This window comes from Vanacampus margaritifer, chromosome 5 (assembly GCF_051991255.1).
Source record: "Vanacampus margaritifer isolate UIUO_Vmar chromosome 5, RoL_Vmar_1.0, whole genome shotgun sequence".
Classification (NCBI taxonomy): domain Eukaryota; kingdom Metazoa; phylum Chordata; class Actinopteri; order Syngnathiformes; family Syngnathidae; genus Vanacampus; species Vanacampus margaritifer.
The window spans coordinates 24,698,106-24,711,499 of record NC_135436.1 but is presented as its reverse complement, the minus strand read 5'-3'; the positions used below and the strand labels follow the sequence as shown (position 1 = coordinate 24,711,499).

At 37.4% G+C, this 13,394-nt stretch overlaps 2 protein-coding genes across 14 annotated transcripts in view; one reads left to right on the top strand and one right to left on the bottom strand.

Moving 5' to 3' along the window:
* Positions 1-5,355, bottom strand: part of ncam1b (neural cell adhesion molecule 1b) — a 68,002-nt gene extending 62,647 nt beyond the window's left edge. For all 10 annotated transcript variants that reach the window (XM_077565400.1, XM_077565393.1, XM_077565401.1 and 7 more), the window contains exon 1: positions 5,033-5,355. In XM_077565400.1, coding sequence (XP_077421526.1) covers positions 5,033-5,084 — 52 coding nt within the window. In that variant the 5' untranslated portion in view covers positions 5,085-5,355. The remainder of the gene's footprint in view (positions 1-5,032) is intronic.
* LOC144051863 (cell adhesion molecule 1-like) overlaps positions 1-13,394 on the top strand; it is a 321,818-nt gene that overhangs the window by 111,194 nt on the left and 197,230 nt on the right. The window lies entirely within an intron of this gene.

Sequence of the window (13,394 nt, the reverse complement as noted above, 5' to 3'; positions counted from 1 at the left end):
CCCTCAAATTAGTGTAAAAAAAGTATAGTATCGGCGCATCCAATATTGGAGAATTTTAATCAAAACTCGATGCTGGTATCGATTCATCGGATCCCTTATAAAAAAGTGTGTTCATCATGTGAAGGCTTAATTACATTTACAATGTCTCTGTACTAGCACACATTCTGGAGCACCTGAACATTGTTGTAGCTGTAAAAAAAAATAAAAATTTAAAAATTCAATTTCTGGTAACACTAGCAGTCATTTTGTCAGTTATGGAAAAAAATGGTTGTGATCAGGTAGCGACTATGAATGTGAGATGGTTGTCAAAACTCGGGAGGGGAAAATTGCATCGAAATGACTCCAAGCGGTTTTTAGTGTCCTGGTAGCATGAACCGGAGAGCAGCCGTGGTTCTGGTAATAAAAGATAAACTCTTTGGCAGCCTAAAGCTATCCTCTGGCACTTAATCAGTGTGCCAAGCGTATTCCGACAAACTTTGATGGTCCTTTTCCTTAAGCCCTACAAAGCAGAGGCCACGGTATGCCGAAAGCTTTGACAAACTGTTACGTGTCCACGGGGATGCCACACTCAAAATTCTGGCCTTGTTTAATTTAATGAGTGATGTGAGCCCGCTGTTCTCATTTCCTGATGGAGCTGACATCTATGCATCTTGCTTGAATTGTAGAACAGTTGCAGGTTAGTACAATGCAAAAAAAAAAAATAGTAGCTTCTATTTTCAAAGCACCGAGTGATACAAGTCCGTGCTTGATCAATGCTGTGTTAAACCTGATATGAGTGTGTGACGCATGGAAGCTCACAACAATTAAAGATGCTGAAGAATCCAGTTAGCACTGACTCTGCACTTGTCCTTAAGAAAAGGCGTTTATGGACCTCCCACAGCGCTGCCTTGCTAGGTCACGTAAACGTGTAATGTCATCTTTTTTGCGTCCTGAGGCAGCGCTTCTCCTTTTCTACGCTCTCAGACCTGGATCTGTCTAATCCGATCCCCGTCACCACCGAGTCGAGTGTTCCTGACGAGAACGAAAACAGCCACTATGGCTTGGACCTATTATTTTCATTGATACTCTGTATTTATTTTTATTTATTTTTTTAAATAAAAAGTGTGAGTGTAAGATAGTAGATTATACAATTCATGGTAGAATGTTTAAAAGGGACATGTAATTCATTTTAAATCTGTTTAAATAATCCAGACCCGGGTTCCAAAAATATCAGGGGGAAAAAAATCACGTCTTGCATTTTACCTCCTCCTTCTTGCTTCTAATAGCCGCTCCCCAAAGGTGCAGGTGTCTGTTTTTACTACGGCTTTGCATAATAAAGCTAGACACTGCCCAAAGGCTTGTTTGGATATGAAATATTTGCAAAAGCCCAAAAGAGTGTCTGCTAATTTCAAAGCAAATTCATTCAGGTTGCAATACCAATGCTTTTATTTTTCATTGTGGGTTTATTTTGCCTAAATGAAGGATAATGATAGTGTACTCTGTGACTAAAGAGGTTGCTTTTAGTCTACGTGAAAGTTTTTTTTCCTCTTTTTCTGTGTGCTATAATGCTATTTGAACTTGTAGCTGTTGCTATTAGCAGTGTTGATTCAGACATAAGGAAGCATGCAGCCTTCGTTTGCAGACAGCCATGCGTCCATCCGTCTTATGCTGGGCATGGAACAGCGTGGAACGAGCCTGTGTCGTCATCACGATGATGTAACACAGACTAAGAGATACAATCCCACTGTAAACAAGTAAGCCCGGCACAACATAATCATGGAGAGGGGGCATATGTCCACTTGTTGAGCTTTCTTTCTTTTTCATCAATTGAACATGTTCGACTCAAACTAACCACATAGTGTTAGAAAAAATCGATTCGGCAATATATCGTGATATTACAGCGCGCAATTCTCGAATAGATTCGATATGTGGCCGAATCGATTTTTAAACATAATTTTTTTATGGGAATATTCAACAAAGCGTCTTACTTAGGGTTACGATTTACACATTAAGCATGGAAGAATTTTATATTAATGGAACATTAAGGCTTAATATTTTTATTTCAGTGCTTTTCAAGCATGAAACAGACTGCAACCTGTTTGTTAAATGTAGTGGCTCAGTTATAAGCCTGAATTTTCAGGAAGAAAAAAATAAACATTTTCATACAAATCTTACAGTGTACATGTACAAGTTTACTTATTAGTATTTTCAAATTTTTAGAGAGAAAAAAATCGCAATAATCAATTTCTAGGTTCGTATCGGGATTAATCGGTATCGAATCGTGACCTATGAATCGTGATACAAATCAAATCGCCAGGTACTAGGGAATTCACACCCCTAGTGGTTCAGAGACTTAGCGGGTTAATGGTAATGTTAACCAAGACCCACATTGTGTTTGTTGACTATTTACTATGGATACTTGGAAAGGCATAAGAATTGATTATTTAGATTTTGGATGTTGGGAATTAGATCGATTGTGCTGAAGTGATTGTTGGGTAATTCAAAACAACAATTCATTATCATTACTTGATTAGGGAAGATTTGTCAAATTCAGTGTTTCACATAACTCTTCTTCTATTGCTTAAAAGCTCTGGGGTGTCCATAATTTGCATCTGTTCCCTTTTACATTGTGGAACTGCGAGTTTGCTACCTTTTCCTGCCGCAGAGCATGCATTTTTAAACACTACTGTAATTCAGTTGAGACACAATGCATGGACGTATTTCAGAATTCATACCTCACCTGTGGTGCCAGCTACCCTACTGTGTCGACCGAGGTTCCTAGGAAAGGTGGTTTAGTTTGAAAGAAACCTTTTTTTTTTCTTCCCAAGTGCAGCAGTGTTGACTGCTTTCATTCAAAATGAAATTAGTCAGCTTTGAAACATTTGTCTGTTCAAATGTGTCCTCCCAAATACAATCTTAAATTTAAGGAAAATATCATCTCAAATTTTCTTTTTTGAAGTAAAAAAATTTAAAAAAAAGTAATAATTCTAAGCGATGCAAAACACAACAGAAGGTTTCCTTCCTTGAGGGTTAGGATACAGATTATTAGCTGTTGTTATTTTACAATATAAATAATACAGTATAACCGACCCTTAGCGCCTGTGAGCTCTTTATGGATGATATTTGAGCAATCTGACTGGATTTTACTCTATGGTCCTCAATTTACAAGTTCTGTTCCTAAGGTTGAAAATAGGGATGCACCGAAATGAAAATTCTTGGCCGAAAACTATAAGAAATGTAAATACTGTACCTTAAAAGCCTTTTAGAAAATGTTTCTTTTGATTCCTCTCTTTTTTCCAAATTGCAGCCCAATTCTGCCTCCTTTGACGAATGAGTCACGCATCTGATTTGTACATAGCAATGTGAAGAAGTACAATTCAGATTTTTTCATATCCGGGCCAGCCCAATCCTCTTACATGTGTGGATGCGTGGACCAGCTGCGCTGTAAACGACACATTACCGATACCCCAAATTAAATAGTTAAACTAGAGGGTCGGAGTCCTGCAGGTTTTGGAGGGTTCCTTCTTCCAACACGAGCTGATTCCAATCAACAGGATCGTTATCAGGATTATGCAGAGCTTGCTGATGAGCTGATCATATACCAGCTGTGTTGGAGGAGGGAAACATCCAAAACCTGCAGGACTCCGGCCCTCGAGGACCGAGTTTTCCCATCACTGCAATAGATCATCATCAAATATTGCTAATGCTAATGTTCAATTACATTCTCCTTCACTGACAACACTGCAAAAGAAACACGCTGTGGTATGTCATACCCACCCCAAGTATACTCATATGTCTAAATTAAAATGAGATCTTCCACTCTTGAATGGTGTTCTCTTCACACTCCCACCATTTGACAGCTTCCATCCATAAAGTAGGTGCCATTCGCTACAGTGATGAATGCCGTCGCCCTTCGCCGTACACGCCGGCTGGATGGTTTCTCACAAAAAGCGGCGAGGCACGTGATCAACAAAGCACAGTCGTGACGCTCTTCTCACAAACGCCTGTAAACACGCGAGGAGGAGCCACGGGTCAGGACTCACTCCCTCAGCATTTTCTCCGCCCGAGGAACACCCCCACTCGGCAAGACGGATTAAACGGCTATCCCACGCCAAACCGTGCGCCACTCCATACCACGCACCACCCCTCACATGTCAACTCTTTAATTATTTACTTAAATATCCGTGATGAGGTTATCACAAATGTAATCTGACAAAGCCCACCCTCCACACACACCACTGCGCTTACATAACGACACGTTTCACCAACTTAGAGGATCTCATTTCAAAGCCTTTATCGGGGAATCAGCTTACATAACAGATGATTCAGAGTAGGAGTTGGTGTGTGTTTATGTGGGTATGCATCAGTGTGCTGGAGAGGGAGCAAATGAAGCTGCGCTCTCCCTGACAGACCCCCTTGATACAGCCCGGCATCGCCTGTCAAGGACCCCCCCCCCCCCCCTTACTCCTCTAAACACTCTGCACCTGCTGTACACAATAACAGGTGCATTGCAAGTGTGTCATATCGGGCCAGTATTCTCTCGCTCTCTTTCTCTCTGGGCGTGCTGAAGGGGAGCCCAGCATCACTCCCCATCCATAACAAACAGGTCCCACACAAGAGCAGTGGACGACAACAACACAGCAGTGTACGTAGGCCAACATAAATCCCCTTGACATATTACCCCGACACATTAACCACACCCTCCCCCCTTTGCTACCCTTTGAGACTGCCCCTCCCCGCGCCCCTTGTGGCGGACCACAATTTATGCCATGCAAAATAATGCAAAGTCAGCGTTAAAAAAAATAAAATAAAGAGTTGCGGGTAGCATAATGTAGTCCAGGGTGGACAAGAGACAAGAAATAGGGCGCGGAGTAAGCTAATTAACATGAGCCGCAGCACCTGCCTGACAGGGCGCCTTGGGGGGCGGAGGAAGACGAGGAGGGGGAAGACCCAAGGATGGCGACCGAGCGAGCGTCCTGCCCGCTACTACTGTACTACCACTGTTATTAGCGATATGAATACACTTTACAGCGAGTTAATAAAAGTCTCTTACCCGCACAGCCCACAAGAAGCAGGGCTACAAAGATGTCCCCCGACCGGACCATGGCAAAGTCCCCCCACACCCCCTTCCACTTGAGGCGAGCGCTCGAACGGTGAAATGACTCGTCGGCTAGGCTCCTCTTCTCCCCCAACGGCGGTTGTGTGAGTCGCCCTCGGATGTGTGGCGGTGGGCTCTAGTCCTCAGAAGGCGTTCATCCTAAAATTGAAACGCTCCGTGTGGCTCGTTCGGCGGTCAGCGGGAGGATGGAGGAGGAGGGCGAGTCGCTGGTTGATGGTGATGATGAGCGCCACAGCGCCGTTCAAAGTGTGACTGACAAGCCGAGCCTGCGCACACGCGCGAATCAATGCGCGAGGCAGGGACGATGCACCTCCCGTTAAATAGTGCACCTGTGACTGACAAATAAAAGACGGACCTGATGTGGGCCCTAATAGGTGCATACAATTGTCTCCAATAGTTATATTCAAATAGTAGAGAGTAGCACCTTTATGTGTTCAAAAATCTCTCAATTTTTTTTATTGATTATTATTAAGATGTACTTTTATTTTCTTCAAGTAAATCCGAGCTCAAGATTAAATAAGCACAGCTATCACGTGCCAATATTTGATAATCTTGCAGTTGTGATGAGAATTTTTAGGGTAACATCTTGTCTTTATTGACATGTAAACATCCGGCTGCATGTTTTCCTCACCAGTCTTGTCACAAATTTCACTGAGCCTGTATCACAAGACATTTCATTTACGTGCTTCAGTCTGAACTGAGTGAACTCTTAAAGGCACTGTAGGCTACTCTTATTTTTATAATGAGTAGTCTACATACATAAATACAATACAAAGAAGAACATAAGGTCTAGTGAATGTTAACAAGTAGGAGAATAAAAAAAAAAGTGAGTATAAAGAAATACACTGCTTCTTGGGACTGCAAATGAGTTATAAAATGAATCTGTGAAAGGGCAACTCAAGTCATAAATTACTGAACCATTGCTGACTTTACTCTAAGGGCCACGCTCGCTGCAGATTCATACTTACAGTCTTAGATTTAAAGTGTATTCAAATGATAATAATAATACATATGTACAATTGTTTTCTCCTCCTTTGTAGACTGCAGCTTTACAGATGTCTTATTTTTTTGTGCTAAAGCTACATTGGTATCATATTTTATATTTTACCACATGGAATGACTTTTTCCCCAATGGATGATGCACGGGAGGAAATACATTAAACTCTTTTGACTACTTGCCAGGCAGAGTGCATAGGGCTCATTCAGAACCACCCCATGCATATATTTAGGCCATTTGATAAATTTGCATATGAAAAACAGGAAATCAGACAGAGATGCAAGGACAGTATATGCCCAAGCATCAATATTATATCACTCCTCTGTATTAAATATAAAATACATTATTTAGGCATCTGGTGAGTTGGTTTTGCTTTCCCTGTTTCCAATGCAGAGTTGCTGTGCATCTGATAAATGTACACACATAATTAATCAAATAACTACTCCGCCATATATATATATATATATATATATATATATATATATATATATATATATATATATATATATATATATATATATATATATACAGTATATATATATATATATATATAATTGTCATAGTTTAGTGCACTGCATCTGTTGGTGTAAGGCCCCTACAGATTTCCCATGAACTGCAAATAAACCTAGTGGAGCTGCTAAAATCAAGACTTTAGAGGTTGTAAAAACTCATAAAAGCTATATAGGGGACGCAACCTTGATGCGTGACTGTAATGGTGCGACTCACTACATCTGTAGGCTCATCATGAATGCAAGCATATGAACCACTGTATGCATTAAATTTTATCTTCAAGGTTAGTGCCGGCAGCTTTTCGCTCGACGGTACATGAGGAGATCCTAGAAAATGACTGCAGCATTGGATAGCAACGTTTAGCTTAGCCTGATTTACTAGCTCATGCCTTTTTCTTTGGCATTTGTCTTTCTGTCTCTTTCTCGTAGCTAACAGCCAAAATGCAAAATGGCCGACGCCAATTTGAGTATTAAATCTGGCTCAGTCATTGAAGTCATACTGTAGTCTACAGTTATGTTCATTTTACAGGGAAATGGGATTCTTTTAACTTTTCTACTTTACTGTAAATTAAACACAGTGTTCGTCCTTTTACAGTTGCATTGTAAATTAATTGCATTGTCATTTTTGCAGTGTGGTATGCAAAACAATTCATAGGTTGCCTTTGTACTTCCATACTATAACTATTGTTTAAAAAAATTATAATAATAATTGATTAAATCAATTTGAAATCTATCAACAGTGGGCAACTTGTGTTGTATTTACGACCCCAATGACTGATACCAGCGCAGTCAGTGATGCAAGAGGAGAGAGGATGTTGTTTACTTGCTCGGCAGGGAATTTCTGTAGCATTTGGTTTCTGTGAGGGTGCAGTTTGCTTTTGATTTGTGCCTTTGGCTGGCAGAGAGGAGCAATGAGCCAAAATTGAATGAAAGCCAACACAACCTGTGGGTCGACTGAAAAGACATCACAGGGAAAACTTCCGTTCGGCGTCCTTCCATCTCATGGCAATTCCTCCCTTCTTTTTTTTTCTTCCTCCCAAAATTGTTTCAGAGTGAAAATGCTACAGGGCGGAGGTGGTGGATTTGGGGCAAAATGTGCAGTGATTTGACCAATGTTTGAATCATAGGTGCGAAAGGTAAGAGGCAGTCGATGACTCATAAATGCCCTCCAAATATAGTGCACTGAAATGTTTTTATACGGTGTGCTGTGAAGCTGCAGAGCACATGATGTCGTTTGTTTTCAATTTCAGGTCACCTTGCTAGTGTTTTATTTATATCCACAAATATTCATCTTGTGCTGAAACGGAAATAGAAAAGATTGAAGTTCAGGTTCATGTTTTTATTCTTACCTGAGATTCCCATTGTGAATATGTTGTGATAATGACACACAAATTAAAACTTTAAAATTCTCAGTGATGACATCATCTGACATAGTATAAACTGTATAGAGTGTAGAAATGAACATAGTTGAATTTTTATGTCCAAGGAAAAATCTCTATCTCACAGTAAAAGATGAATAATTATCTTAATCTTACAAGAATGAAGTTGTATTATTTTAAGAAACATCATGTTATGAGAATAGTCACAATTTTAAAGTGGAAGTCAACCTTAAACATTTCTTGACAATAATATGTTATATGTGACCTCACGAGTCTAGTCATGACATTCTGATTAATATTATATTTGTTTAATATGAGTTATGAAGCAAAATCCAGCAATTTTTCTCCATCTCGGGGCGGCCATTTTGCCACTATTTAGACTAGGGGGGCTGCATAGAACATATTGTTGTCAAAATCTTTTTTGTTTTGTTTTGTTTTCGGGGAGTTGACTTCCCCTTTAATGGAAATAAAGTTGCACTTTTCCAAGAAACTAATATTCTTTAAAAAATAAGAATCTTAAATTAATTTTACTAGAGATAATAAAATAATTTAAGTTAATTTATAAAATAGTATTTTTTACAGAAAGTCATTAAGTCAAAATTGTTATGAGAATTAAAAAAAATAATAATAATTCCAAGGGGAAAAGTTGTACTCTGACCAAAATACCAAAGTACAGTAGCTAGATTCAATCTTTAATGTCATAACATTATACAGACGACAACATTTGCTGCCACATATCGTACAATAGTTGTAATGTTATGAGTTATTAATTTATTATATGAAGTTATAATTGTATGAAAAGATATTTGTGATGTTACACAAAAATAGAATGTCACAAAAATAATAATTTTTATATGTAACCATACAAGAGAACGGTTTAATTTTGCGTGGAAAAAAGTCAGAATCTTAACGTAAGCAATACATTAATTTTAATAATAATAATAATAATAATCTTTGGAGAAAATATTTGTAATCGTACAAGAATAAAATGGACATTTTATGACAAAATCAGATTTTCTTATAACCAATATTCCAGATACTATCTACCCCTTAACCCACTCTTTAATTATTCCCTTGTGCACTTACAGTCTATACATCACGTTATTTTGTGATTTTCTAATCTATATGATCTTTTATATGAATATTATCCAATGCAGAAAATTCTTCCTGCACCACATCAGCAGTGTAGCAGACGGCATCATGGCCATATGAACACATTAGTTTTCAGGTCATGGGAAAAATAGGGGCGTGTCTACGTTTCTCATATGCTCAGCACAGTTTGACCAAGAAACACACTCTTCTTCCTGCTGACTCTCAGCATTATATTTCGATACATCTTCCTATAGAAACATTTCAGCCACTGGAAATGCATGTGAAAATAACTGTCTTACACTTAAAATGCGTTCAATGAATTGATTTCTATAAGTTTGACCTGAGTCTAAAATATAGCCTAGTAACTTTGCGTGTGTACTGTCACACAGTAGAGTCATTGTTGTAAGCATCTGACGTGGTAGAGGAAAAACAAAAACACACACATGCACACATTGGGCATCTTTGTGAAGCATTAATATGAATCTATGTAGGCTGTAGGCACATATATGGAGTCCGACTAAGCTCACATGCAACCACACACACTTGAGCTCTGCCTTATGAATATTCATTATGTAATGGGGGTCCACTCATGCACCAGTAGACATGCACAGGCCATTCTACTAAGATTTACAAGATGTGATCGTTAGGGGTCATCGCAAGGACGGTGCCATTTGAGTGACATTAATGTAACTTGTTTATTTGAAGAGAAACAAATCATAATTTTGAAAGTAAAATTAATTATTTTAATCATGACGTCTTGACTATACAAAAAAAAAAGATTTTCAGTTTTTTTAAATGAGGGTTTTTATCATATTACTGAAGACATATTATCATCTACAAAAACAGCTTTCTTGTTATAACTTTTTTTTTTTTTTAAACCTTTTTCTAGTTTTTAAAGGTTCTTTTGTATTTGTCTAAATGTATAGCGCTCTATTTTACAATATTTGGTATCTGCTGCCACCAAGTGTAAAAAAAAAAAGAAAAAGAAAAAAAAGATGAAGGCAGCTCCGAAAGAACACAAGGCATGACGTCATTAGTGCCTATGCCCGTAATGTGCCATTTCTGACACGTGGGGGCGTCGTAACCACATTCAACGCGACTGATTCAACGGCGTGACGTAATGCTCTCCAAGGGTGTTTTTTCCACAGAGTAATGTATTGATAAATATATACTTTGCAGTCAAGGAGGGAAGACCTTAAAAATGAATCCATTAATTTGTCTTGCACATAAAAGTGATGTAAAAATGTACCTAAATACGTGTTTAATTAATACTACAAAGTACTTAGACTGACTGCAAATATATTGAACTTGCACTGAAATTACCTGAACTGTACGTGTGCGGTGATTCTTTTACCACTAGAGGGAGCCCGCATGTCACTACCACACTTTGAGAACTAGCCTGACAAAAACGTTGACAAACTTGACAGATGTGACTCTTGAATTCAACAATTTAAGAATTTGTTGTATATTGCTGTAGGTTTAATTTGTAAATGAAGCCGGTGTTTGATAAAAATGGATTTGAGGCTGCATGTGGTTTATTATGACAGAAGTGGTGGAAAGATACCCCATAAATCATGACAACGATTTACTTTAGGATGCATTTTAGCGGTTAGCATGGCTGCCGTGACCTCTTTCACATTCCATAGCCGTGCTCATTTAGTCACTTCTCAGCGATAATGATCCTTGTAATTCGCAGAGTGCAACACAGTGTTGCCACGTTTACCTTGAAAAAGTAGCTTGACTGATTACTTGTTTTAAAAGTAACTAGTGACTTAATTAGTTACTTTCAGCAGACACCGACAACTTCGCTTAACCTAAAAAAAATCACAACTGGTTTTGCTAATACTTTTATGGAAGTGCTTTTTTTTTTCAAGTAATGTATAGTGAAAGTTTTTTTTAAATTAAAAATAGAATAAAGACACTTTTTGACTGTTTTTGCATTATCGTGGGTGTCTTTCTTACGCCCAACGGTGCAAGACAATGGCATCCTTCTGCTTTGATATCGTATAAATATAAACACTGTAAAATGCCCCTTATGTTACGTACCCCCCCCCCCCCACCCCACCTCTCAATTTTTGACAGAGAAGGAGCAGGATTGCAGAAATCTGTATGCGCGCTAATGAATTAAACTGTCTTGACGGCTGGGTTGTCTCCACGCGCTCACCTGGCCCATTAACTTTCAATCCAATAGCGTGGATTCGTCACACCGTTTCTCTGCAGTTAAAACACTCGCCACTTCGCAATTAATTATTGTGACAATTCTCGAAAATGGATCGCCCCTATTAATCCATTAAATTGACTTTTTTTTTTTTTTTTTTTTTAAGAAATACTGACAAACACGAGATGACTTCCACAGGTGCATTTTTGAGCGGTTCGAGAAATGAGACCTCATCAATTTAGTGTCCCTTCATGTCAGTGGTGCAACATGTCACTTTGGCTTAACTTAATTAAACCTCCCATCCAAAAAGACACATGAAGGACTTGGTTAATATACTACTGTACAGAAAAAGAGATCTTCGATAGGTGGATCCTGGTATATGGATATGGATCAGCCTGGCCTGCGAAGGGGGGGGGGGGAGGTACTGTATATATAGTACCTATTGTACGGAATAAAAGACAATAAAAGCACACAGTTCAACGCCTAATTTTCTTACCGAACACACACACAGAAGTGACTGGCAGCGCTATGCAAGCTTCTTGTTCATAAATTCTATGATTAATACACACTGCTTATAATCTGTGAAAGCATCCTGGCGTGAAGGATGAGGATTATATATATATTTTTTCATCTCACAAACTAATTGAAAAGGGTCGGCATGGTGCTGCTATCGCTCACGTCCTCAGCTGAGTTATTGCCAAGCTGAGATATAACTGACAGGGGAAAGGGGAGCAGAAAAAAAGAAAAAGAAAAAAAGAAGGCTTAGAAGATTTAATGAACAAGCGTGTGACTGTTGAATAGGCAGGTGCTGGACTGGGCACCTGTGCATGTTTTAATAAAGATATCTGATATTAGTCAGTATTCATTCGTCCAGATAACACCTGCAGTGTGTTGCTCCTTTTGTTCAGTGATATTTGGACACTAATGACACATGAGAGGTATTCATTGAACAACATGTTTATTATTGCGGATGTAGTGGTAATGAGGCAATGAGAGAGGTTTGGCCTGTATTTTATTTTATTTTTTAATGTGGGCGAAATTAAATAACTTGATTTGAATAGATAATTGCAATATTAATTAAAGGTATAATTTAAAAAGCTGAAATGTTAATCATTTAGGGGTAAAAAAAAAAACCATCATCATCATATAATTATTTATTATTTATTATTTATTATTTATTATTTATTATTTATTATTTATTATTTATTATTTATTATTTATTATTTATTATTTATTATTTATTATTTTATTTGAATCTTACATAACCCAATCATTTTATTTGCTGCCATTGTAGTATATTAAATTAATTAAATGATGAAGTCATATCCGAATCATGAATACATCACATTCATATTTTTATTTACAAATATAGAAAATGCGAATATTAATTATATTTAAAAATATAATATGAATAAAGTATGTTAAAATCTACCTAAATATGTAATTTTGTCCACAAATGAACAGTTTAAGATTTTAAAATATTAATATAATATACAGATAATAAAAATATCACTACATGGATTCAATGTAATTATTCCAATCATAACAAAAACATTTTATTAATTATATTTCATGATTAAATTGTTTTACATTTAATTACCTATTTAATTGGCTTTATATTTCATTTTAGCATAAGTTTTAGTATTTGTTTTCCTATATATATATATATGTGTGTGTATTTATGTGTATATATATATATATATATGTGTGTGTGTTAGAGATGGTAGGTGCTCAATTATTATTAATTAAAATTTAATATGTATATGTATGTATTAATTAATTAATTAATTTATTCATATATTTATTTATATATTTTATGCAGTAGTGCTATTCTGATGGGGCTCACTGTTGTTTAATGTTGACCTGAACTTAACTAGGGCAACATACCAGACCAGTGCACACGTAATTTGTTTTATTTTATAATTAAGGTCACGGTGTAAACCAAAGCCATCTTTCATTCTCTCGCCCAGTCCTGTTTTGTTGTTCAATAATTCAGTCAGCAAATTGGTGGATGAAAACATGCCTTAACAGGCTGCGCAGGCCCATTTGTAAGCTTAATATGATTTGTGTGAACAATTTTAGATTAGGTTTGCAACCAGCATAAATGTAGACATCAAATCACTGTTTGGATACAAATGGGGCGTCTTCTTTTTTTTTTTTA